This window comes from Macaca fascicularis, chromosome 13 (assembly GCF_037993035.2).
Source record: "Macaca fascicularis isolate 582-1 chromosome 13, T2T-MFA8v1.1".
Classification (NCBI taxonomy): Eukaryota; Metazoa; Chordata; class Mammalia; order Primates; family Cercopithecidae; genus Macaca; species Macaca fascicularis.
Window position 1 is genome coordinate 98131198 of NC_088387.1, and position 25723 is coordinate 98156920.

General features: G+C 43.3%; 2 protein-coding genes across 4 annotated transcripts in view; one reads left to right on the plus strand and one right to left on the minus strand.

Moving 5' to 3' along the window:
- The window catches only part of FAM228B (family with sequence similarity 228 member B), a 51009-nt gene extending 46020 nt beyond the window's left edge, over positions 1–4989 (minus strand). The window contains 1 exon segment of the mRNA XM_015433944.4: positions 3996–4989. Coding sequence (XP_015289430.3) covers positions 3996–4094 — 99 coding nt within the window. The 5' untranslated portion in view covers positions 4095–4989.
- A 184-nt stretch (positions 4990–5173) lies between these two features.
- Positions 5174–12431, plus strand: PFN4 (profilin family member 4). 3 transcript variants are annotated; one of them, XM_005576425.5, is made up of 5 exons: positions 5174–5700; positions 5903–6031; positions 7177–7314; positions 8730–8835; positions 12187–12431. In XM_005576425.5, exons 2-5 carry the CDS (start codon positions 5915–5917, stop codon positions 12213–12215), a joined length of 390 nt encoding a protein of 129 aa, XP_005576482.1. In that variant the 5' UTR covers positions 5174–5700; positions 5903–5914; the 3' UTR covers positions 12216–12431. The 3 variants fall into 3 exon arrangements, with proteins under 3 accessions (XP_005576482.1, XP_065383755.1, XP_073868360.1); XM_065527683.2 differs by having other exon boundaries at positions 5174–5341; XM_074012259.1 differs by lacking the exon at positions 7177–7314.
- Positions 12432–25723: the final 13292 nt, after the last annotated feature.

The window sequence follows — 25723 nt, forward strand, 5'->3', positions numbered from 1 at the left end:
AGTGCTTTGGAAGGCCAAGGTAGGAGGCTCACTTGAGGCTAGGAATTCAAGACCAGACTGGGCTATATAGCGAGATACTGTCTCAACAACAGCAGCAGCAACAAACAAACAAAAGACAGCAACAAAAGGATCCAGATAAAACTTCTATGGATGAAAATTATAATACTTGAGATGAAAAATATGCTAGGTAGGTTTATTAGCAGATTAGACATTACAGAAAGTTAGTGAACTTAAAAGCATAGCAACAGAAGCTTTCCAAAATGAAATGCACGGGGGAAAAACTGAAGAAAATAACCAGAATATAAGTGAGCTACAGGACTTCAAGCAGGTTATTGTACATACAGTTGTATTTCCCAAAAGATGGAGTAGAAAAAATATATTTCCCAAAAGATGGAGTAGATGGAATAGAAAAAATATTTTAAGAAATAGGCCAGGCATGGTGGCTCATGCCCGTAATTCCATCACTTTGGGAGGCCAAGGCAGGTGGATCACTTGAGGTCAGGAGTTCAAGATCAGCCTGGCCAACATGGTGAAACCTCGTCTCTTCTAAAAATACAAAAATTAGCCAGGCATGGTGGTGCACATCTGTAATCTTAGCTACTCAGGAGGCTTAGGCACAAGAATCGCTTGAACCCAGGAGGCGGAGGTTGGAGTGAGCTGAGATCGTGCCACTGCACTCCAACCTGGGTGACAGAGTGAGACTCACTTGAAAAAAAAAAAAAGAAAGAAAGAATGGCTGAAAAATGTACAGATTTATCAGAAACTATAAACCCACAGATACAAGAAGCTCAACGAACTCTGAGCAGTGGAGAAATTGTAACTTTCATACATTGCTATAAAAATTTAAAACGGTATCACTGCTGTGGGAAACAGTTCAGCAGTTCCTCAAAAAGTTAAACATAGTTACCATATGACCCAACAATTCCACTCCTAGGTTACATACCCAAGAGAACTGCAATCATATGTTACCTAAAAAGTTATACACAAATGTTCATAGCAGCATTATTCATAATAGCAAAAAACAGAAACAACCCAAATGTCCATCCACTGATGAAGGGATAAACAAAATGTGATACTCAGACAATGGAATATTATTTGGCCATCAAAAGGAATAAAGTACTGCTTATGCTATGACATGGAGGAACCTTGAAAACATTATACTAAGTGAAAGCAGTCACTAAGGACTACATGATTCCATTTGTATAAAATGTCCAGAGTAGACAAATCTGTTTAGACAGGAAGTAGATGAGTGTTGCCAGCAGCCAGAGAGGGAGGGGAATGGGGACTGACTGCTAAAAGGTGTGAGGTTTCTTTTTGGGAGTGATTAAATGTTCTGGAATTAGATGGTGGTGACAGTTGCACATATTGGGGAATATACTAAAAAACACTAAAAATAAAAATTCTGAATTTCTAAAAAATAAAAAACACTGAATTGTACACTTTAGTGAATCTTGGCCAGGCACGTGGCTTATGCCTGTATTCCCAGCACTTGGGGAGGCTGAGGCAGGCAGATCACTAAGTCAGGAGATAGAGACCATCCTGGCTAACACAGTGAAACCCCCTCTCTACCTTTTTTTGTAAAAATACAAAAACAAAAGTTGGCTGGGCTTGGTGGTGGGCTCCTGTCATCCCAGCTACTTGGGAGGCTGAGGCGGGAGAATGGCGTGAACCCGGGAAGCGGAGCTTGCAGTGAGCCGAGATCCCATCACTGCACTCCAGTCTAGGCGACAGAGCAAGACTCCGTCTCAAAAAAAAAGAAAAAAAAAGTAGTGAATCTTATGGCATATAAACTATATCTCAATAAGAAGAGGCCAACAATAAGAATACAAACCACCCAACCTAAAATTGCCAATTTTAAAGTGGGCGAAAGATTTGAACAAACACTTCGCCTAAGAAGAAGACAGATAAATGGCAAGTAAGATTTGAAAAGATGCTCATCGTTAGTCATTAAGGAAATGTAAATTAAAACCACAATGAGATGTCACTATACATCTTTTGAAAATGTCTTGAGTTTAAAAGGCCATACAATAAATAAGTAAATAAAACTATTCCAAATGTTGGCTAGATTATGAAACAACTGGAACTCTCACACACTACTAGTGGTTATGCAAAATAATTCAATGACTTTGGAAACTAGTTTGGCAGCTTCATAAAAAGTTAAAATTCATTTACCATATGACCCAGTCATTCCACAACTAAATATCTACCCAAGAGAAATGAAATCATATGTCCATCAAAGACACACACATGAATGTTCATAACAGCTTTATTTGTAATAGCCCCAAACTGGAAACAACCCAAATGTTCATAAACAGGATGAACAAATTGGGATATATCCATATAAGGGAATAGCATTCAACCAAAAAAGGAATGAAATATTGATACATACAACATGGGTGAGGGGCAAAATAATTGAGATGAGTGAAAGAAACCAAACAGAAGGAAAAGAAATATATACTGGAAGATTCCATTTGTATACAATTTTTTAAACGCAAACTAAACTACAGTGACAGAAAGCAAAGCAGGCTGGGCACGGTGGCTCACACCTATAATCTCAGCACTTTGGGAGGCCGTGGAGGGCAGATCACTTGAGGTCAGGAGTTTGAGACCAGCCTGGCCAACATGGTGAAACCCCATCTCTACTAAAAATCCAAAAAAATTAGCCAGGTGTTGTGGCACAGGCCTGTAATCCTAGCTACTCGGGAGGCTGAGGTAGGAGGATCGTTTGAACCTGGGAGGTGGAGGTTGCACTGAGCCGAGATCACGCCAGTGCATTCCTGGCTGAGTGACAGGGCAAAAGAAAGAAGAGAAAAGGAAAAAGAAAAGGAAAAAGAGAAAAAGAATGAAAGAGAGAAAGAGAAAGAGAAAAAGAAAGAAAGAAAAGCAGTGGTGGGGAGATGTGAGAGAGGGAGGAATTACAACAGAATAGTCAGGAAGCTTTGGGAGTACTGAGTATGTTCACCACCTTGATTGTGGTGATGTTTTCGTGTGTATACATGTCAAAACTTACCAAGTTTGTATACTTTATTTGAGACAGGGTCTTATTCTGTCACCCAGGCAGGGATGCAGTGGCACAATCACAGCTGACTGCAGCCTCAAACTCCTGGGGTCAAGCGCTTCTCCTGCCTCAGCCTCTCAAGCAGCTGGGACTATAGGTGTATGCTACCACACCTGGCTATTATTGTTTGTTCGTTTGTGGAGACAGGGTCTCAGTATATTGCTTTGCCTGGTCCAGGACTCCTGGGCTCAAGCGATCCTCCCACCCCAGCCTCTCAACGTGCTGGGATTACAGGCATGAGCCACAGTACCAGACAGCACACTTTAAATATATGCAGTTTACTGTATATCAATTATATCTTACTAAAGCTGTTTAGAAAAAAGAAACTACAATCTAAAAACAATATAACTCGCTGGGCACAAGGGCTCACAGCTATAATCCCAGCATTTTAGAACACCAAGGTAGGTGGATTGCTTCAGCTCAGGAGTTGGAGATCAGTCTAGGCAACACAGTGAGATCCCATCTCTACAGGAAATACAAAAATTAGCCAGACATGGTGGTGTGCGACTATAGTTTCAGCTACTAGGAAGTGGAAGGATGGCTTGATTCCAGGAGGCGGGGATTGCAGTGAGTCATGATCGTGCCATTGCACTCCAGCTTAGGCAACATAGCAAGACCCTACCTCAAATATAAATAAATACATACATACATACATCATATCAAAATTTGGGTGATGCAGTTAAGGCAGTACCTCAAGAGAAACTTACAGCTATGCTACATTTAAAAAGGTATATAATCAATGACCTATGATTCCACCTTAAGATGTTAGGAAAAAAACAGCAAAGTGAATATACAAAGTTAGTAAAGTGAAGGGAATAATAAACAGAATGAAATAAAAACAAACAATAGAAAAAAACAATATATTTAGCACAAGCCACTTCCCACTGCAACGACCCAAGTAAAAAAATCTCCAAATCCCACACTATTTGTTATATACCTCCATAAAACATAGAGGCTTGGGCTCCAACCATTCTTTTGAGCTCTTGAGCTTGGGAAGTGCGCCAGTTACCAGATCATCACTGTCTACATTTTTCATTGTGGTCACAAATAAATAGTGCCCCTAGAAAAACTAAAAATCATCTTATTTAGTATGGAAAATTTCACAGTCATCTGATTTTCTCTTCTGTTTAATACCACCTGTATCCTTGCACACACGCAAAACGGATTTTGAACACGAACCATCCAGTTTCCCTAACAAAAGGCCTTCACTACAGACTCCAGATGACGGCTTCAGAGCCAGCCTCCTTTGTAAGCAGGCAACATGCTCTTTGAAAGAAACCCCCGTCCCTTGGAATGAATTCCCAAGTCCCCCTCCAAGGTGGCCCATTCCAGCCAGTGTGGCAGCTTCAGCCTGGCCTCTGGGAGTCCCATTTGCAGCACTTTTCTGACTTTGGTGGCCTCGAGTGGGGAGAACTGCAACTTTCCGGCCAGAGAAACACAGGCTGAGCTACTTAGAGAAGACAGGGAGGGGCTTTTGGTCATACTGTGCAAGTCTTCGAGCTCTGCGCGGCCCGAAGTCCTCCCCGAGGCCCGGGTGAGACGGGGATGTCGTCAGCGTCCGCACCCGCTCTCGCCCACCGCGCCCACTCCCGGCCCTTCCTCCCACCCGCTAGGCCGGGCGCCTGCGGCCTCCACGCCAGACCCCGGGCCGCGGGCCTCCCGCGCAGGCGCGTTGTGCGCGGGGACCGCCCGGCCTGGCAGGGAGGTCGCCGGCCGCAACAGGCACCTCTCTGCCCTCCCAAGGCCAGCAAGCCCGCGGCCGTCCTGCTCCACACTCGGGCCCGGCCCGACGGCCCCGGAGTCGTCTGGCTGCGGCTGGAAGGGAGCCCGCCCGCGTGCGCGGAACGCGCGAATGTTGGCGCCCACTGTCTCCCGGACGCAGCGCCGCGCAGACCGTCCGCCGCCTCCGCCGCGGGTTCCACAGCGAGTCCGCGCGGGAGGCGCCAGGGCGGCGGAGGACTGCTTCAGGCCCAAAGGGGATTGGGCGGCGGCTCTAGCTGGCGGGTCTTGGTTTGCGGAAGGGGCTGGAGTCCTTGCTTCTTGGTGACCGGCGCGAGGCCCGGCCAATCCCGCCGCCGCCACCCACCCGCAACCGCGTCGGTTGACGGGCGGGTCCTTGGTCGCCGGCCCTTTGCGGAGCACTAGAGAGCGGGGTGGCGTCCGCTCCCTCAAGTCCTCGGTGCCGGGGAATTCACTGCTCACCACCCCCTGCCCCGCCTTCGGTCCTGCTCGGGGACCAAACCACTGGAAGGCAGTGGCGGGAAAGGGGCGCCTGTGCCGGAGGTCCTGAGGAGGGGGGGTCCAAGGCTTGGGGACTTGTGCGGGAAATGTGGGTTTAAGTGCCTTCAAGGTGTTTTTAGTCCGTTGGGATGTTGATCAGCGTTCATAGTGGGCGCTGATGCAGGTCACCGGGAAGGGAATGTGTGGGTTTATGGCCACGCATATCTCTTTTAGTTGTGTTTAACTTAGCGGAGTAGCGCTCCATCCTGGGTTTTTTTGTTTTTATTTTTTTATTTTACAGGGTTTTTCTCAGTGTACAATGTTTGTTTTTAAATCCCAGATGATCCTGATGTAAACCATTGACATAGCCAGAAAATCATGAGGCTGTGATTTTCCAAACTCAGCTTCATAACCTACTCTGTGTGAGCTGTGATTTTTCTATGATTCTGTTTCTCTTTGGGTATTGGTGGGCCCTGAATGATGGACCACCGTTTTCACTCTGTGTCTTTTCAAAGTACACTTGCTGATCTTAGAACTGTCTGAAGTGTCCTAAGGACATTCGTATTCACATGCCTTTTAAAAGCTAGCCAGAGTCAATGGCTTCAACTGCACTTTCCCTTTCAGAGTTGAGGGAACATGAGCCATTTGCAGAGCTTATTGTTAGACACCCTCTTGGGAACCAAGCATGTGGACAGTGCAGCCCTCATCAAAATCCAGGAGCGGAGCCTGTGTGTAGCATCACCAGGTTTTAATGTAAGAAAAAACAAGTTTGGACATAAGACTTGGTTTACTTATTATTTCTATTCTTCCAAACATGAAGCAGACATGACTTTTTTTTTTTTTTTTTTTTTTTTTTGAGATGGAATTTCACTCTTGTTGCTTAGTCTGGAATGCAGTGGCGCGATCTCAGCTCACTGCAACCTCCGCCTCTCAAGCGATTCTTGTGCCTCAGCCTCCCGAGTAGCTGGGATTACAGGAGTGCACCACTAGGCCCGGCTAATTTTTGTATTTTTAGTAGAGATGGTGTTTTACCATGTTGGTCAGGCTAGTCTCGAACTCCTGACCTCAGGTGATCCACCTGCCTCGGCCTCCTAAAGTACTGGGATTACAGGCCTGAGCCAGCGTGCCCAGCCCAGACATGACTTTTAAATGAACTTTTTCTGTAAAGAGCTACATAAATATTTTAGGTTTCTAGGCTTAGTCTTTTTACTGTTGAGATAAAGGAATACCTGAAGCTGGGTAATTTATAAAGAAAATAGGTTTATTTGGCTCACAGGTCTACTGCCTGGAAGATTAGTCATCTGTGAAAGCCTCAGGCTGCTTCCACTCATGGCAGAGGTGAAGGGGAGCCAGGATGTGCAGAGATCACAGTGGGGGAGAGGAAGCAAGAGAGAGCAAGTGGAGAGGTGCCAGGCTCTTTCTAACAGCCAGCTCTCCTGGAACAAATACAGTGAAAACTCACTGACAGCTTCCCCCACCTCGCAGGGAAGGCGTCAGTCTATTCATGAGGGATCTGCCCCCATGATCCAAATACCTCCCATTAGGCCCCACCCAAAATGTTGGGGATCAGATTTCAACATGAGATTCAAACTACAGCACAGGGCCATAGAGTCTGTCACAACCACTCAACTCTGCAATTGTAAAGGAAAAACAGCCATACATAGAAGAATGAATGTGACTGTGTTCCCATAAAATTTTATATTTATGGATACTGAAGTTCAAATTTCATATAATTTGTGTCACGAAGTGTTATTCTTTTGATTTTTTTTTCCCCAACCGTTTAAAAACATGAAAACCATTCTTAGCTTCCAGGCCATAAAAAACAGACAGTGGGCTAAATTTGGCTGGCCACCAGCCATAGTTGGCTGACTCCTGTTCTAACTATGTAACCTCTCCAGGTAATGCCCAGTGATGTCCGAACACTGGTGAATGGATTTGCCAAGAACCCTTTGCAAACCCGAAGAGAAGGATTGTATTTCAAGGAAAAGGATTACAGATGTGTCCGGGCAGATGAATATTCTCTTTATGCCAAAAATGTGAGCGCTCAAGATTTGAAGAGAGCTGAGTAAAAGAAAAGAATTTGCCTCCAATTTTCCTTGCCCTGCCTGATCCTCTCTGTAAAACAGATTAAATCCATTAATGTCTTGAGCCACTGTCTTGAGATAGCAGTCTAGTGCCAGGAAGACATATGTGAAAGAAAGTCCTATCAAGAGCCTGGTTTTGAGAAATGTTCATTCCAGAATCTATTAACTGAGCCTTGCCTGAACTCTTTCCAATACAGTCCAGCCTCCATACTCTACATCCTCCTTCAAAAAAAAGATAATCATTTATGCGCTTAAAACATCTCTCAGTGGCCAGGCACGGTGGCTCACGCCTGTAATCCCAGCACTTTGGGAGGCTGAGGTGGGTGGATCGCCTGAGGTCAGGAGTTCAAGACCAGCCTAGCTAACATGGTGAAACCCTGTTTCTACTAAAAATAAAATGAGCCAGGTGTGGTGGTGCGCACTTGTAATCCCAGCTACTCAGGAGGCCGAGGCAGGAGAACTGCTTGAACCCAGAAGGCAGAGGTTGCAGTGAGCTGAGATCATGCCATTGCACTCCAGCTTGGGCAACAAGAGCGAAACTCCATCTCAAAAAAAAAAAAAAATTCAGCTCTATGTTGCTTGTAAGGAATGAAGGAGATGAAAAATCATTCATTGGATGCCCTGTATTATGGGTTAGGCATGCTGCTTCATCCACATTATAAATAATCTATAATCTCATTTTAAAGATGAGGACACTGCTTATACGTGCAGCAGAAAATGGAGGCACTAGAATTCAAGCCCAGGGCTGTCCGATTCCAAAATGTACGACCTTTCCATTACATCAGTTTTGCTTTTTGTTTGTTTGATTTTGTTTTTGTTTTTTGAGATGAGTTTCACTTTTGTCGCCCAAGGTGGAGTGCAATGGCATGGTCTCGGCTCACTGCAACCTCCACCTCCTGGGTTCAAGAGATTCTCCTGCCTCAGCTTCCTAAGTAGCTGGGATTACAGGCGCCTGCCACCACGCTTGGTTAATTTTTGTACTTTTAGTAGAGACGGGGTTTCATGAAGTTGGCCAGGCTGGTCTCAAACTTCTGACTTCAGGTGATCTTCCCGCCTTGGCCTCCCAAAGTGCTGGGATTACAGGCGGGAGCCACCGCACCCGGCCTACATCAGTTGTTCTAATTGGGATGGGGTATGTGATAATCAATTGCGGAACTTTTCAGAATCCATCTACCATTATTATAACAGTCTGAAACTTTTTGAGGAAAGGCAACAAAATTGGTGGAAAAGAGTGGACGGTCCAAAAGCAGACATATAAATATATGGAATACGGAAATCAGAAAATGGTGAAAAACATAGCTGGAGCATGACTACTGGTCCTGTAATTAGAACCAAGAGCAGAATATTCTCTTTTATTCTTTATCCAGGAGAACGCTGGTGTGGTTGTGGTGAAGACCCATCTGTATCTTCTGGTGGCAACTTACACTGAGGGCATGTATCCTAGCGTCTGTGTGGAAGCCACAGAGAGCCTGGGTAAGTTGGCCTCCTAGTTCCTGTCTTCATTCCCTGTGTTAGTTGGGTCTTCTGACTACAAGTAATAGAGATCCAACTCAAACTAGCTAGTTCAGAAAGGAGGAATTTATTGGAAGATGCTGAGGTTATTTACATAGCCACTGGAAGGACAGGGTGCAGCTGAGCCATGGGGAGGGTAGATTCAAGGACTGGAACACTGCTAGGATTCTGTCTTGACTTCTAAATGAGTCAGCTTTGTTCTGTCTCATAGCAAACCGTTTCCTTTCCTGGCTGATATCATGGCCAAGCCTTCCATAATACCCCTTAATTTATCTTAGGACCCTGATTTGGCAAGTTTCAGGTCATATGGTTTACTCCTGTATTGGTCAGCTATGTAGGTGGAGCAGGATAGGGGAGGAGGGATACAGCAGGGTAAAAAGACAGAGATGTGGCTGCTGCGAGTCGACCCTATGTAAAGAGACATTTTACAGGAAAAGGAATTACTGTGAGTCAGGCAGCCACTTTGTTGGTGTATAGTGTATTCCCCCTCTGTGTCTATACATTTTTGAATAAAGATCTCATAGAGAACTAGCTTGGGTATTATATCAGTGAGAGTTGAGCTTAATAAATGGTAAATTGTGTTTGTTTTTAGATTTTTTTAATCTAAATTTAAATTTAAAAAAGTTTACTGGAGTTGTGTAAACACTCCTTTGAAATAGAAGCCTCTAGTAACAAAAGCAGCCATTCATTCATTCTTTCAACAAATATTCAGAGGTGTTTACCATGTGCCCTGCACTATCCTAGATAAATTAGGGAAGCAGAGCTGGTTAAGATATAGCCTCTGCCTTCCATGCCTCTGTACATGCTGTCCTATCTGCCTAAAATATTTTCCAGTTTCCTTCCTGTCCCTCACATCTATTCGGCAAATTCCTAATCATCGTTAAAGACCCCAAGTCAGATCTTGGGCTTCTATCCACTTGTGTATGTATTTTATGCATACCTTAATGATTACCCCCATTACAGTTCTTTGTTTTTCTAGATTGTGAACCTCTAGAAGGCAAGAATCTCGTCTTAATCATTCTCCTTCTCCATTACCTAACACGGTATCTAATGTTGGGTAGGCAATTGTACATGTTTGATGAACAAATAAATGAATTACTTTGGCCTAGCAGAGTCAGGGAAGGCTCCAGAGAGCTGAATCTTAAAGGGCCAGTTGAGAAATTAAGCACCATCACAGAAACTATCTACCTACATACAGACATGCCTCATTTTATCGCATTTTGCACTATTGGACCCTTCAGATATGCCTCATTTTATCACGTTTTGCATTATTGGACCTTTCCTGAACAGATGTCAGGATTTGAAGGAGGCTCCATTTCAGAATTGTAGGGCAGGAGCAGACAGCAGAACAGAGACATAGAGAGCCAGGTTAATTATCTAATTAGAATAACCAAAATATCAGATTAGAAAGATGGGCAATTTGGCTGTCAGGAAGCCAGGCTCTTAACCTGTCAGCTAGGGCTCAGGGCTGATTCCCCAGAGGAGACCAGAAAAATTGCCTGACTACTGTAATGTAGATTATGTGGCTGGCACTAAAGGTTAGTATTCTTGCTTAGGGCCACAAAAACTCCACAGACTCCAAAGAATGTGCCCTGGCTAGAAGTGCACTGCTGGCCTCATGCCATTAATATCCCACTGCTCTGGGAAGGGACAGCTATCTTGGAAATGGTTGAATGATCAGGAGGGATGGACAAGGCTGATATCCACTCAGGAGCCAGTTGTCTTATGACTGTCTTTTATTTCCTTCACTCCTTTTTTAAAAAATTATATTTTTCTCTATCTAAAAAATTATACATGATCACTGTAGAAAATTTGGGAAGTAAAGAATTACAGGTCGAATGGGGTGGCTCACACCTATAATCTCAGCACTTTGGGAGGCCAAGTCAGGCAGATCACTTGAGGTCAGGAGTTCAAGACCAGCCTGGCCAACATGGCAAAACCCTGTCTTTACTAAAAATACAAAAATTAGCCAAGTGTGGTGGTGGGCACCTGTAATTCCAGCTGCTCGGGAGGCTGAGGCAGGAGAATCGCCTGAACCCAGGAGGTAGACGTTGCAGTGAGCCAAAATAGCACCATTGCACTCCAGCCTGGACGTCACAGTGAGACCGTGTCTCAAAAAAAAAAAAAAAAAAAAAAAAAGAATTATGACCATTTAAAAATTGTATTATGAAGGATTCTAGGAGCATGACTATTAATTAAAGAAAACCTTTAAACAATAATTAGGAAAAGGATGCTATGGGACTTCTGTCACACAAATTAATCAGGTTTGTGCCTCCCAAAATACTGGGCTTATAAGCCTCCCAAAGTGCTGGGCTTATAGGCATGAGCCACTGCACCCAGCCAGGTCCTCAGTTTAAAAAAAGAATCTTAAGCATGTATTGTGACTTACTCTGCAAGACTCCGTCTCAAAAATAATGAAGTGCTACCTGGCATGGTGGAGTGCATCTGTAGCCCCCGCTACTCAAGAGGCTGAGGCAGGAGGATTGATTGAGCCCAGGAGTTTGAGTCCAGTGTGGGCAACATAGTGAGACTCCATCATTAAAAAGTAAGTACATCAAGTACTGTAATCAGGTTTATGTTTTGTTTTGTTTTTGAGACAGAGTCTCGCTCTGTCGCTCAGACTGGAGTGCAGTGGTGGGATTTTGGCTCAATGCAACCTCTGCCTCCCGGGTTCAAACAATTCTCCTGCCTCAGCCTCCCAAGTAGCTGGGACTACAGGTATGTGCCACCATGCCCAGCTAATTTTTTGTATTTTTAGTAGAGACGGGGTTTCACCATGTTAGCCAAGATGGTCTCGATCTCCTGACCTCGTGATCTGCCCACCTTGGCCTCCCAAAGTGCTGGGATTACAGATGTGAGCCACTGCACCCAGCTGTAATCAGTTTTAAGTCTAGGTCATAGAATACATATAGCAGAGGAGGGCAGCAGTTTCTTCTATTCTCTTGAACCCTCTCTCATCCTATTCCCTTTGCCCAGTCATATGCATTATTCATCCTTTGTTTTTTTTTTTTTTTTTGCATGGGAACCCAATTCATACTCCAGTACAGCTCAAATACCTCTACGATGGCACTTATTACCATGAAATAGAATTGATGTTTGTATGTGCCTATATCCCCTACTAGACAATGAACTCCATGAGGGCAGGAACTGTGTTTCAACTATCCAGTCACCCTTATATCTCCAGTACGTAGCACAGTGCCTAGCACATGGCAGTCACCTCGCAATGTTTGTGGAATAATAAATGGATGAATGAATCATTTGTAGTGATAATTTTCAGCTCATAAATAATAACCATGCTGTGTTTGTTTTCAGGAGACTACCTAAGAAAAAAAGGAAGTTGAGTCATCAGAGGCCCATGAAAGACACTTTTATTGTTTTAGAAGAAAATTGGAGAGCCTAAAGAAAAAATATTTTATGGTTGAAAAAACACTAGATAGAAGCCACTAAAAAAGAAGAATGAATTAAGGGAGCAATTTTTATTACTTCAAGAGATCCTCTTCTTTCATTGGAATTACTTGATCAACTGTTTTTTTTTAAATAAGTGTTGGTCATTGGCATGGAATGTGAGAGCACTGATCATTTCACAGAGCATATCTATTGGGAGTCTCCTTTCTGTGAGGCTCTTATACTCCTACACACCTTGCTAAGTATGCCAAGAATGCAAGGCTCTCACCACTCTTTATCCAGGACATTTCTCAGGGTTAGGTTGCAGCAAGCAACCTTGAAACATGAAGGGATGTCTCCCATCAGGACAAAGAGCAAGCTTGCTTACTGTTTGCTATAAAAGCAGTGGAGTCCCTGAGCTCAGTGTTCCCCTCCTGTAATACAACTCCCTGCATGTGTGACATCTATCTGGCCCACATCACCCCTGTGAGACTTGGGAGAAGGGATTTCAAAGGCCATTCAGCAATGGACCACAAGTCAAGGTATTCAATGGACATTTCACGCTCCCATTTGCAGGTATCTGCTATCATTTTGAACATTGGAAAGGCCTTCTCAAAAATCAACTCAAAAAGATTTCTGACTCTAACCCTAACTCTCACTGCACACCTTAGTAAGGCAGTATGGTCACTAAATGAACCCTTCCCCAGAAAGAGTTCATCTCCTCTTGGTCTCCTAGGTGATAATCTGGACCATAAGGGTGGAGAGCTATAGAACCTATTTTGAAAATCCAAGATTCTACACTGACAATTGCTAAACACGATGCATCTTTTTTCCCTAACAGCATCCTCAGGCCAGCCTGGTTAGTGTACCCTTCAGATGTCCCTGGGGAGAGAACACCTTCGACTACTTGCCAAAAGACAGACTAGGGAATTCAAATTTAATTCTGGTTCAGTTAGACTGGACTAACATGGTCCTATATCATGATGATAATGACTACTTAGTTTAGTACACTGTTCTCTAGATCCCTCTACAAGGTTCTACACAGGCCAAGATAGGGTATAATGGTTCTCTTAATTTTGCAAAAATGCCCCTGTCCCTCTTACATCTGACCCTTCCAGACAAGATATCTGGATGCAAGTAGGGCACGACTGGAGAAAAAGTATAGACATGGCTACTGGATGGGACACACCAACTGCATGGCCACAGAGACCCTAGCACCTGGAGAGGGAACACATTCGATCTCAGGAGATGGTGGAACAGGGGAGCCCTTTCATGTTCTTTTTGTCCCCCAGATTCAGCACCTCCTTGTGGCAAACCCTAACTTACTAGCCTTTGTAAATCAAGTAAAATCAAATCTTAGGCCCTTTATAGTTCCTGACATGATCAGGCAGTGAGGTACAGAATTCAAAATTCCAAAGACATGCCATCTAGGGCAGGATGTCTTTTGTTGGTATTTACAACATTATCTCATTTTCAGGTCTGTATAATAGTCTTTCACAGAGCTTACTTCCAACATCATTCCTTTTCTGAGCTTGGATGCCAAGAACCACAGATTTTTTTTTTTTTTTTTTTTTTTTTTGGTAGTCAACCTTGCCACTAGTTCATTCATCCATTTATTAAGCCAGTAGTTTGATTCTTTTGGGGGGTTTTGTTGTTGCTGTTGTCTGAGACAGAGTTTTGCTCTTGTCACCCAGGCTGGAGTACAATGGTGTGATCTCTGCTCACTGCAACCTCCACCTCCAGGGTAGAAGTGAATCTCCTGCCTCAGACTCCCAAGTAGCTGGGATTACAGGCACCCACTACTACACCTGGCTAATTTTTGTATTTTTAGTAGAGATGGTGTTTTGCCATGTTGGTCAGGCTGACCTTGAACTCATGACCTCAGGTGATCCACCTGCCTCGGCCTCCCAAAGTGGTGGGATTACAGGCGTGAGCCACTGCACCCGGCCTGTTTTTGGTTTTTATTTTTGTTTTGAAATAGGGTCTCCCTCCATAACTCAGGCTGGAGTGCAGCGATGTGATCAGTTAACTACAGCCTCAACCTCCTAAGCTCAAGCAATGCTTCCACTTCAGCCTCCCGAGTAGCAGGGACTACAGGCACATGCCACCATGTGCAGCTAATTTTTAAATTTTTTGTAAAGATGGGGTCTCACCATGTTGCACAGGCTGGTCTGGAACTCCTGGGCTGAAGCAATCCTTCTGCCTTGGCCTCCCAAAGTGCTGAGATTACAAGAGTGTGACAGTGCATCTGGCCTTTGATTCTTTTTGAATAAGAGGTAACAGTAAAGTTTAAATTAACTTATTTAGCACTCTTTGTAATAAGAATGTTAAATAAGTGTATTTAGATGTATTGTTTACTGTTGTATCTCCATTACCTAGCACATAGTCGGCTTTGTGATACAACAGTAAATAATACACCTACCCTAAGACAGGCTCACAATTTAGTGGGGAAGGCAAGTTGTAAATGAGTCACATGACCACATGATAAATGCTGGAGCGGGTGTAAAACAACTACAGAGCACAGAACCTGGAGTGACTAATTGTGTCTTCAGGAACCTGAAACTAGCATTTGAAGTGCATTTGGAAGAAGAGTGAGTATGAAAGAAAGTAAAGAGCATTCCAGGCTGAAGGAGCAGCAAACGCCAAGGCACAGAGTGATGAAAAGGCCTGTTGGGTGGAAAGAATGGTGAGAGGTTCCATGTGGCTGGAAAGCAGTATGTGGGAGACAGTGATCGATGAAAATGGAAAGATGGATAGAGCCAAAATAGAAAAGATTACTCTCCTTGGAGTCACTCAAAAGACATCAAGCAGTGCTGTGGGGTAGACAGTACTTTTAGAAAACTACTAAATTCAGATTACAAAAGTAATATATACTCACTTTGATAACTTGGGAAAATAAATTAGTCATAATTTCACATTAAATGAAAATTTCTAGACCAGGCATGGTGGCTCATGTCCGTAATCCCAGCACTTTGGGAGGCTGAGGTGGGCGGATCAGCTGAGGTCAGGAGTTTGAGACCAGCCTGGCCAACATGGCAAAACCCCATCTCTACTAAAAAATACAAAAATGAGCTGGGCATCATAGCGGGCACCTGTAATCCTAGCTACTCAGGAGGCTGAGGCACAAGAATCGCTTGAACCCAGGAGGCGGAGGTTGCAGTGAGCCAAGATCACGCCACGACACTCCATCCTGGGCAACAAGAGCGAAACTCCACCTCAAAAATAAATAAAATAAAGCTTCTGGTGATGGTTTTGAGATTTTCTTCAGATCTTTTTTGATGCACATAATATATACGTCTTAACCTTACCTAGATCCTTAATGTATAGAGTTGACATTCCACTGTGTTCATTTAGCATGATGCTGAGACCTTGCTTGTCTTTAAATTTCTTCAAAAACATTTTAAATCACTGCATATCATATAATTTAAACATAATATTGTTCTTTGTTAGATATTTAAGATTATTTCTAGTTTTTCCACTTCATAAATAATATTACAGTTTATAACTTTTACATAATTCTTTGTATCTCTGATTGTTTCCTTAGGTCTGGAAGTAGAATTTCAGGGTCAGAATTTGAGCAACTTTATGGCTCTCTGGAATTTTTGTTTTGTCTCTTACAAGGAAGGACTTTTACACCATAGCTTGTAACATGCAGTTAAGGGGCTTTTTTGGCAGGTGGGAGTTGTATGTAATTCAGCTCTAATTTATCAGTCTCCTCTGCTAGTGGAGTGGGTCTTAGTGTCCCAGTGGGTGAGAATGAGAGGAAATACTGCAGACATTTGAACTAGCTGAGTCAGAGACTGGAGAAGCAGGTTATTCCAGATAGTGCTAAATCATGGTGATGTTGGACAGTCACACCTCTGCAGTCCAGAGATGTACAATATAAAGATACTTATGAGGTTTGCACGACAAGCCAGGAAGCATTTGAGGACTTCTAGCCACAACTCCAAAAGAGGCCAGGGGTGCCAAGGCCCAGAGCTAAACAAAGACTGAGCTATCAATACTGCAGGCTAAAGTTAAGCTGTGTCATCAAAACAGAATGGACAGGAGCAGAGACATGCAAAGAATGGCTCTCACACCTGCAAGACTTGACCATGTGAACATATTGACATGTGTGTAGAAGGAATGTGTAACCACAAAAAAAAAGTGGAAGTGGGGCCAGGTGAAGTGACTCATGCCTATAATCCCAGCACTTGGGAGGCCAAAGCAGGAGGATTGCCTGAACCCAGGAGTTCGAAATCAGTCTGGGCAATATAGCAAGATCTTGTCTCTACAAAAAATGCAAAAATAGCTGGGCATAGTGGTACACACCTGTAGTCCCAACTACTCAGGAGGCTGAGGCAGAAGGGTTGCTTGAGCCCAAGAGTTTGAGGTTACACTGAGCTATGATCATGCCACTGTAATCTAGCCTGGGTGACACAGCGAGACTCTGTCTTAAAAAAAGAAAAAAAAAAAAAAGATCAGCCAGGAAGCTCACATAAGAGTCACTGGAGTAAGTGTTGGTTGGGTCTATTCAAAGTGGGAGGGTCTTTGAGCAAACAATTTAAGTATCCTGGTACTTTCCAACAATAATTCTTTTTTTTTTTTTTTTTTTTTTTTTTTGAGACGGAGTCTGGCTCTGTCGCCCAGGCTGGAGTGCAGTGGCCGGATCTCAGCTCACTGCAAGCTCCGCCTCCCAGGTTCAGCCATTCTCCTGCCTCAGCCTTCCGAGTAGCTGGGACTACAGGCTCCTGCCACCTCGCCCGGCTAGTTTTTCGTATTTTTTAGTAGAGACGGGGTTTCACCGTGTTAGCCAGGATGTTCTCGATCTCCTGACCTCGCGATCCGCCTGTCTCGGCCTCCCAAAGTGCTGGGATTACAGGCTTGAACCACTGCGCCCGGCCCCAACAATAATTCTTTGACCAAGTGTCCCACGATTCAATTTGACACTAGCTAACTGGAGTTAGTGCAGACCCCACAGGTTAAGGAGCTCAGTTCCCACAAGCCTGTTCCCACTACGGATGCCAAACACAAGTCCCAGGTCCCCAGACTACCCGCAGTACCCACACTTCTGTCTGACCTGGCTACAGATTTGCTGGGGAGTCCCATGATTCATGGTAATTTGCTGGAATGACTACAGAACTCATGAAAGGGCTATACTGCACTTATGATGGCAGTTTTCTTATAAAGGATGCAAGTCAGGAATAGCCAAATGGAGATGTAGGGGCGGAGGCACAGAACTTCCACACCTCTCCAGACACATGTCGCACCCAGCACGTGGATGTGTTCACCAGTCCAGAAGCTCTCCAAACCTTGTTGTTTCAGGGTTTTTATACAGGCTTCCGTTATGTAGGCATAATTGATTGAATCATTGGTTATATGACTGAACTCAATCCCCACTCACTTTCCCTTCCCAGAAGTCAGAGGATGAGGCTAAAAGTTCCAACCCTCTAATCACAGGGTTGGTTCTTCTGGTGATCAGCCCCTGCCCTGAAGCTATCTAGTACCTACCCCCCATCCCAGAAATGAGTCATCTCATTAGCATGAGTAAAAAAGACACTCAGATCCCTTAGTAAATTCCAAGAGTTTTAGGAGCTCTCTGCCAGGAACCAGGAACCAGGAACAAAGACCAAATATATTTTTGCTACACCACACCTCGTCTCAATGGCAAGACTGATACATCTTGATATCTTTGCCAGATTATTAAGCATTCAATTCATCTCTTTTTACTTTTTTAACTTCTGTTTTAGGTTCAGGGGTACACGTACAGGTTTGTTACATAGGTAAACTGTGTGTCACAGGGGTTTGTTTGGTATACAGATAATTTCATCACCCGGGCAATATGCATAGTGACTGATAGGTGTTTTTTCTGATCCCCTCCCTCCTCCCACCCTCCAATCTCAAGTAGGCCCCAGTGTTTATTGTTTCCCTCCTAGTATCCACGTGTTCTCCTTGTTTAGCTCCCACTTACAAGTGAGAACAGGTGGTATTTGGTTTTCTGTCCCTGTGTTAGTTTGCTAAGGATAATGCCTCCACCTCTATCCATGTTTGCTGTAAAGGACATAATCTCATTATTTTTATGGCTCCATAGTATTCCATGATGTATATATACCACATTTTCTTTATCCTGTCTACCACTGATGGGCATTTAGGTTGATTACATGTCTTTACTATTGTGAATAGGCTACAGTGAATATATACATGCATGTGTCTTTATGGTGGAATGATTTATATTCTTTTGGGTACATACCCGGTAATGGGATTGCTGGGTCAAATGGTAATTCTGTTTTAAGTTCAGTGAGGAATTGCCACACTTATTTCTACAATGGCTGAATTAATTTATACTCCCACTAGCACTGTATAAGCATTCCTTTTTCTCCACAACCTCGCCAACATCTATTATTTTTTGACTTTTTAGTAATAGCCATTCTGAATGGTGTGAGATGGTATCTTGTAGTTTTGATTTGCATTTCTCTAATGGTTAGTGATGTTTAGCATTTTTCATATACTTTTTGACTGCATATAGGTCTTCTTTTGAAAAGTGTGTGTTCATGTCCTTTGCCCACTTTTTGATGGGGTTGTTTTTACTTGTAAATTTGTTTCAGTTCCTTATCGATTCTGGATATTAGACCTTTGTCAGATGTATAGTTTGCAAATATTTTCTCTCAGTAGGTTGTCTGTTTACTCTGTTGATAGTTTATTTTGCTGTGCAGAAGCTCTTTAATTTGATTACATCCCATTTGTCAATTTTTGTTTTGTTGCAATTGCTTTTAGTGTCTTCATTATGAAATTTTTACCAAGTCCTATGTGCAGAATGGCATTTCCTAGGTTATCTTCCAGGGTTTTTATAGTTTGAGTTTTTACACATCAGTCTTTAATCCATCTTGAGTTGATTTTGTATGTGGTGTAACGAAGAGGTCAAGTTCAATCTTCTGCATGTGGCTAGCCATTTATTCTAGTGCCATTTATTGAATAAAGAGTCTTTTCCATTGCTTTTTTTTTTTTTTTTTTTTTTTTTTTTTTTTTGCCATTGCTTTTGTTTGGTCAACTTTGTTGAAGATCAGATGGTTATAGGGGTATGGCATTATTTCTGGGCTCTCTCTACTGTTCCAGTGGTCTATATGTCTATTTTTGTACCAGTACTATGCTGTTTTGGTTACTGTAGTCCTGTGGTATATAGTTTGAAGTTGGGTAAGGTGATGCCTCCAGCTTTGCTTAGGGTTGCCTTAGCTATTTGAGCTCTTTTTTGGTTCCATATGAATTTTAAAATAGCTTTTTCTAAATCTCTGAAAAATGTCATTGGCAGTTTGATAGGAGTAGCATCAAATCTGTAAATTGCTTTTGGCAATATGGCCATTTTAACAATATTGATTCCTCCTATCTATGAGCATTGAATATTTTTCCATTTGTTTATATCATCTCTGATTTCTTTGAGCAGTGTTTTGTAATTCTCATTGTAGAGATCTTTCACCCCCCTGGTTAGCTGTATTCCTAGGTATTTTATTCTTTTTGTGGCTATTGTGAATGATTGCATTCCTGATGTGGCTCTCAGCTTGGATGTTGTTGGTGCATAAGAATACTACTGATTTTTGTATATTGATTTTGTATCCTAAAACTTTGCTTAAGTTATTTATCAGATTAAGGAGCTTTTGGGCAGAGACTATGACATTTTCTAGATAGAGAATCATGTCTAAGCAAAGAGGAACAGTTGACTTCCTCTCTTTCTATTTGGATATCTTTTATTTCTATTTCTTGCCTGATTGCTCTGTCCAGGACTTCCAATACTATGTTGAGTAGGAGTGGTGAGAGAGGGCAGCCTTCTCTTGTGCTGGTTTCAGGAAGCATGCTTCCAACTTTTGTCCGTTCAGTATGATGTTCGCTGTGAGTTTGTTATTGATGGATCTTATTATTTTGAAGTATACTCCTTCAATGGCTAGTTTATTGAGGGTTTTTAACATGAAGGGATGTTGAATTTTATTGAAAATCATCAGAAAGGTCTGTATCTATTGAGATAATCATATGGTTTTATTTTTAGTTCTGTTTAAGTGAGTAATCACATTTATTGATTTGCATATGTTGAACCAATCTTGCATGTGCTGTTGGATTCAATTTGCTGGCATTTTGTTGAGGATCTATGCATCTATGTTCATCAAAAATATCAGCCTGAATTTTTCTTTTTCTTTGTTGTTGTTGTTGTTGTTGTTGTTGTTGTTGTGTCTCTGCCAGGTTTTGGTATCAGAATGATGCTGGCCTCATAAAATGAGTTGGGGAGGAGTCCCTCCTCCTCAATTTTTTGTAATAGTTTCTGTTGGAATGGTACCAGCTTTTCTTTATACCTCAGGTAGAATTTGGCTGTGAATTCCTCTGGTCCTGGACTTTTCTTGTTTGTTTGTTTGTTTGTTTTGGTTGGTGGGCTTTTTATTACTAATTCAATTTCAGAACTCATTATTGGTTTGTTCAGGGATTCAGTTTCTTCTTGTTCAGTCTTAGGAAGTTGTTTGTTTCCAGGAATTTATCCACTTCTAGATTTTCTAGTTTGTATGCACAGAGGTATTCAAAGTAGTCTCTGAAGGTTTTTTGTATTTTTGTGGGGCCAGTGGTAACCTCCTCTTTGTAATTTGTAATTGTGTTTATTTGTATCTTCTCTCGTTTTTTCTTTATTAGTCTAGCTAGTGATCTATCTGTCTGATTAATTTCTTTCAAAGAAACGATTTCTGGATTTATTGACCTTTTGTATGGTTTTTGTGTCTCAATTTCCTTTAGCTCAGCTCTGATTTTGATTATTTCTTATCTTCCAATAGCATTGGGGTTGGTTTGCTCATGCTTCCCTAGGTCTTCTAGTTGTAATATTAGGTTGTTAATTTGGGATCTATCTGTTTGATATGGGCATTTAGTGCTATAAACTTCCCTATTAACACTGCCTTAGCTGTGTCCCAGAGATTCTTGTATGTCATATCTTTGTTCTCATTAGTTTCAAAGAATTTTTTTTATTTCTGCCTTAATTTCATTATTTACCCAAAAGTCATTTAGGAGCAGGTTATTTAATTTCCATGTAATCATATGGTTTTAATGATTTTCTTAGTATTGATTTCTATTTTATTGCACTGTGGTCTGAGAATGTGGTTGGTATGATTTCAGGTTTTTTTATTTTGCTGAGTATTGTTTTATGTCTGATTGTCTGGTTGATTTTGTAGTATGTGCCATGTGGTGATGAGAAGAATGTATATTCTGTTGTTTTTGGGTGGAGCGTTCTGTAGATATCAGGTTACTTTGATCAAGTGTTGAGTTCAGGTCCTGAACAGCTTTGTTAATTTTCTGCCTCAGTGATCTAATACTGTCAGTGGGGTGTTGAAGTCTCCCATTATTATTGTGTGGGAATCTAAATCTCTTCATAGGTCTCTAAGAACTTGCTTTATGAATCTGGGTGCTCCTGTGTTGAGTGTGTATATATTTAGGATAGTTAGGTCTTCTTGTTGAATTGCACCCTTTACTATTATATAATGCCCTTCTTTATCTTTTTTTATCTTTGTTAGGTTAAAGTCAATTTTGTCTAAAGTTATGATTGCAGCTCCTGTTTTTTTCTGTTTTCTTTGTTTTTTTTTTTTTGTTTTTTTGTTTTTTTTTTTTTGAGACGGAGTCTTGCTCTGTCACCCAGGCTGGAGTGCAGTGGCCGGATCTCAGCTCACTGCAAGCTCCGCCTCCCGGGTTTACGCCGTTCTCCTGCCTCAGCCTCCCGAGTAGCTGGGACTACAGGCGCCCGCCACCTCGCCCGGCTAGTTTTTTTTTTTGTATTTTTTAGTAGAGACGGGGTTTCACCGTGTTAGCTGGGATCGTCTCTCGATCTCCTGGCCTCGTGATCTGCCCGTCTCGGCCTCCCAAAGTGCTGGGATTACAGGCTTGAGCCACCGTGCCCGGCCTTTCTGTTTTCTTTGTAGATTTTTCTCCATCCTTTTATTTTGAGCCTACAGATGTCATTGCATGTGAGATGGGTCTCTTGAAGACAGCATACCATTGGACTTGCTTTTTTATCCAGCTTGCTACTCTGTGTCTTTTGATTGAGATATTTAGCCCATTTACATTCAAGGTTATTATTGATAAGTGCAGATTTGATCCTGTCATCATGTTGTTAGCTGGTTATTATGCAGACTTGTTTGTGTGACTGATTTATACTTAACTCTGTCTACTTAAGTGCGTTTTTGTAGTGGCTAGTCATGGTCTTTCCCTTCCATATTTGGTGCTCCTCTCAGGACTGCTTATAAGGCAGGTCTGGCGGGAAAAAAAAATCCCCTCAGCATTTGTTTGTCTGAAAATCATCTTATTTCTCCTTCACATATGAAGCTTAGTTTGGCCAGATATGAAATTCTTGGTTGGAAATTTTCTTCCTTAAGAATGAAATGAGGCCAGGTGAGGTGGCTCATACCTGTAATCCCAGCACTTTGGGAGGCTGAGGCAGGCAGATCACCTGAGGTCAAGAGTTTGAGACCAGCCTGGCTAACACAACAAACCCTGTCTCTACTAAAAATACAAAAATTAGCTGGTTGTGGTGGCGGGTGCCTGTAATCCCTGCTACGTGGGAGGCTAAGACAGGAGAATTGCTTGAACCCAGGAGGTAGAGTTTGTAGTGAGCTGAGATCATGCCACTGCACTCCAGCCTGGGCAAGAGAGCAAGACTCTGTCTAAAAAAAAAAAAAAAAAAGAATGCTAAATATAGGCCCCCAATCTCTTCTGACTTTTAGGTTTTCTTCTGAAAGATCTGCTGTTAGCCTGATGGAGTTCACTTTGTAGGTAACCTGCCCTTTCTCTCTAGCTGCCTTTGACATATTTTCTTTCATGTAAACCTTGGAGAATCTGATGATTATATGTCTTGAGTATGGGGATGGTCTTGAGTAATATCTCTTAGGGGTTCTCTGCATTTCCTGGATTTGAATGTTGGCCTCTCTAACAAGGTTCAAGAAATTTTCATGAACATTATCCTAAAATATGTCTTCTAAGTTGCTTGCTTTCTCCCTGTCTCTTTTAGGGATGCCCATGAGTCATAGATTTGATCTAATCACACCATCCCATATTTCTCTGAGGTTTTGTTCATTCTTTTTTATTCTTTTTTCTTTATTCTTGTCTGAATGGGTTATTTCAGAAAGCTAGTCTTTGAGCTCTGGGATTCTTTACTCAGCTTGGTCTATTCTGCTGTTAATACTTACAGTTGCAATGTGCAATTCTTGTAGTGTGTTTTTCAGCTATATCAGATCAGTTGGGTTCTTTTACATAGAGGCTATTTCATCTGTCAGCTCCTGTATTGTTTTATTTTGATTGTTAGCTTCCTTGGATTGGGTTTTGAATTCCCCTGAATCTTGATGATCTTCATTCCTAACCATCTTCTGAATTCTATTTCTGTCATTTCAGTCATTCCAGCCAGTTAAGAACCCTTGCTGGGGAACTAGTGTGGTCATTTGGAGGAAAGAAGACACTCTGGCTTTTTGATTTGCCAGAGTTTTTGTGCTAGTTCTTTCTCATTTGTGTGGGCTGATGTTCCTTCAATCTTTGAAGTTGCTGTCCTTTGGATGAAATTTTTTTTTTCTTTTTTCTTCTTTAATGCCCTTGGGGGTTTGATTATGGTATAAGGTGGGTTTGGTTAACTGCTTTCAATTCTAGTCCACTCCTAGGTCTTGGAGGAGCCCCTTCCAATTACTGTCTCTCTACTTGCATTTCTTTTTTGGGTGTTCTGGTCCATGGAGCTCCCTTAGGCAAGGGCCACAGTTGGCAGACAAGCTGTAACCTTGCCAGGTCAGCTCCAATCTGCTGTCTGTATGCTTCCTGGTGAAACACGAGGTTGCACCTGCCTGCAAAGTTCAGGCAGAAGCAGGACCACTGGATTGGAAACTACTGGGTGTGGCCCATCTGGCTACAGGAAGCGGGGGTGGGTGCTGTTGGCTGCCCTGCTGTCTGGGTGTTTCCAGTGCAACAGGAGGCTGAGTCCCTTGACAAATTCAGGTAGAAGTAGAGTCACGGGGCCAAGAGCTCTGGCAGGTGTGACTTGTCAGGCTACCAGTGGCTGGGGCTGGTGGGAATGCCTGCTCTGGTGTCTGTGTGCTTCCTGGGACAACAGAAGGCTGCATTTGTTGGCTGAGTTCACACAGAAACAGTACTGCTGAGCCAGAAGCTCTAGCAGGTGTTGTCCACTTGGCTGTCAGTGGCAAGGGTGGGTGTGGTCATGTGCCTTGCCATCTGGGTGCTTCCTGGGACAATAGGAGGCTGCACCCACCAGCTGAATTCACACAGAAGCAGAGCTGCTGGGCCAGGAGCTCTAGCAGTTGTTACCCACCCGGCTACCAGTGGCGGGGGTGGGTAGAGTCACTCACTCTGCTGTTCGGGTGTTTCCCAGGACAACAGAAAGCTGCACCCTCTAGCTGAGTTCACACATAAGCAGGGCCACTGGGCGGGAAGCTCTAGCAGGTGTTGCCCACCTGGCTACCAGTGGTAGGAGTGGGTGGAATGGCTGATGGAGTTCAGGGTGAAGTGAGACTGCTGGGCTAGAGGCTGGTGTTGAGGCCTGCCCAGCATGGGTGGGTGGAGCAACCTTACGGCTCCCAGGCATGGCAACGACAGCCTCTACTGGGGCTATGGCACTGGCTGGTCTGCCCCAACGCCCAAGGCTTATTATAGAGGTCCCCTTGGACTCGAGAGTTGGCCCCGGAAAACGTCTGAGTGGTTCTCTGCCTCAGTCTAGAAACGCAATGGGTAGGTGTGGGGCCCAGTGGGATTCTCCTATTCCCAGTCTTGCCCAGGTCCCTGTGGAGAGCATGAATCCCCCTGGGGGCTCTCACTCACTCACCCTGTCCTGTGTTGGAGAGGTTCTCCAGGCTCCATGCTGAACCCAGGCAGCTGGTGCCTGGCTTCACTCCTTTCTGCACTCTGTGTTCCTCTACTGCCCTAATGGGTCCCAACGTGGTTTCTCAGATATTGTCCTGTAGCTCAATGTTTGCTAGTCCTTTTGTTTCTTCTCCATAACAGCAGCACACATGAGCTGCCTCTAGTCCGCCATCTTGGCTCCACCCCCAATTCATCTCAATCTTTCCATCTTGTCCTGAGTCCTGGCTTACCATTTGACATTCCACATAGATTTGCCTGTAGATTTTGGGGTTCAGCCCCCATGCCAATAATTTCTCCTTACAAATGAGCACACTGACATCTGGATTTGAGAACTCGGTTCTGTGAGCTGTAGACCCGTGCTCCACATGCCGACAGGCAGGGAGTCTGACCTGGACTACAGGGGTTCTCTGAAGTTCTGCGGGCCTGGTGAAGCCTCTCGGCAGCTCACCCCCTGGCCAGTCAGCCTTTCCTAAACATACCCGCTGCATTGCTGGGTGCCTAGTGGGAGCCTTTTTCATAAATCTCCTCAAGGCAATAACTGTCTGGAGCCTCCTCTGTAGGGCATTCCAGTTGCCTCCTATAATTCTCATTACAAACTTCCAGTTGGGTCCAGCTATGC

Excerpts from the sequence above, each read along its gene's own strand:
- PFN4 (XM_005576425.5), top strand. The coding sequence starts at position 5,915 with ATGAGCCATTTGCAGAGCTTATTGTTAGACACCCTCTTGGGAACCAAG. Across the intron at positions 6,032-7,176 it reads TAGCATCACCAGGTTTTAAT|GTAATGCCCAGTGATGTCCG; the intron begins GTAAGAAAAAAC and ends TAACCTCTCCAG. Across the intron at positions 7,315-8,729 it reads ATTCTCTTTATGCCAAAAAT|GAGAACGCTGGTGTGGTTGT; the intron begins GTGAGCGCTCAA and ends TTCTTTATCCAG.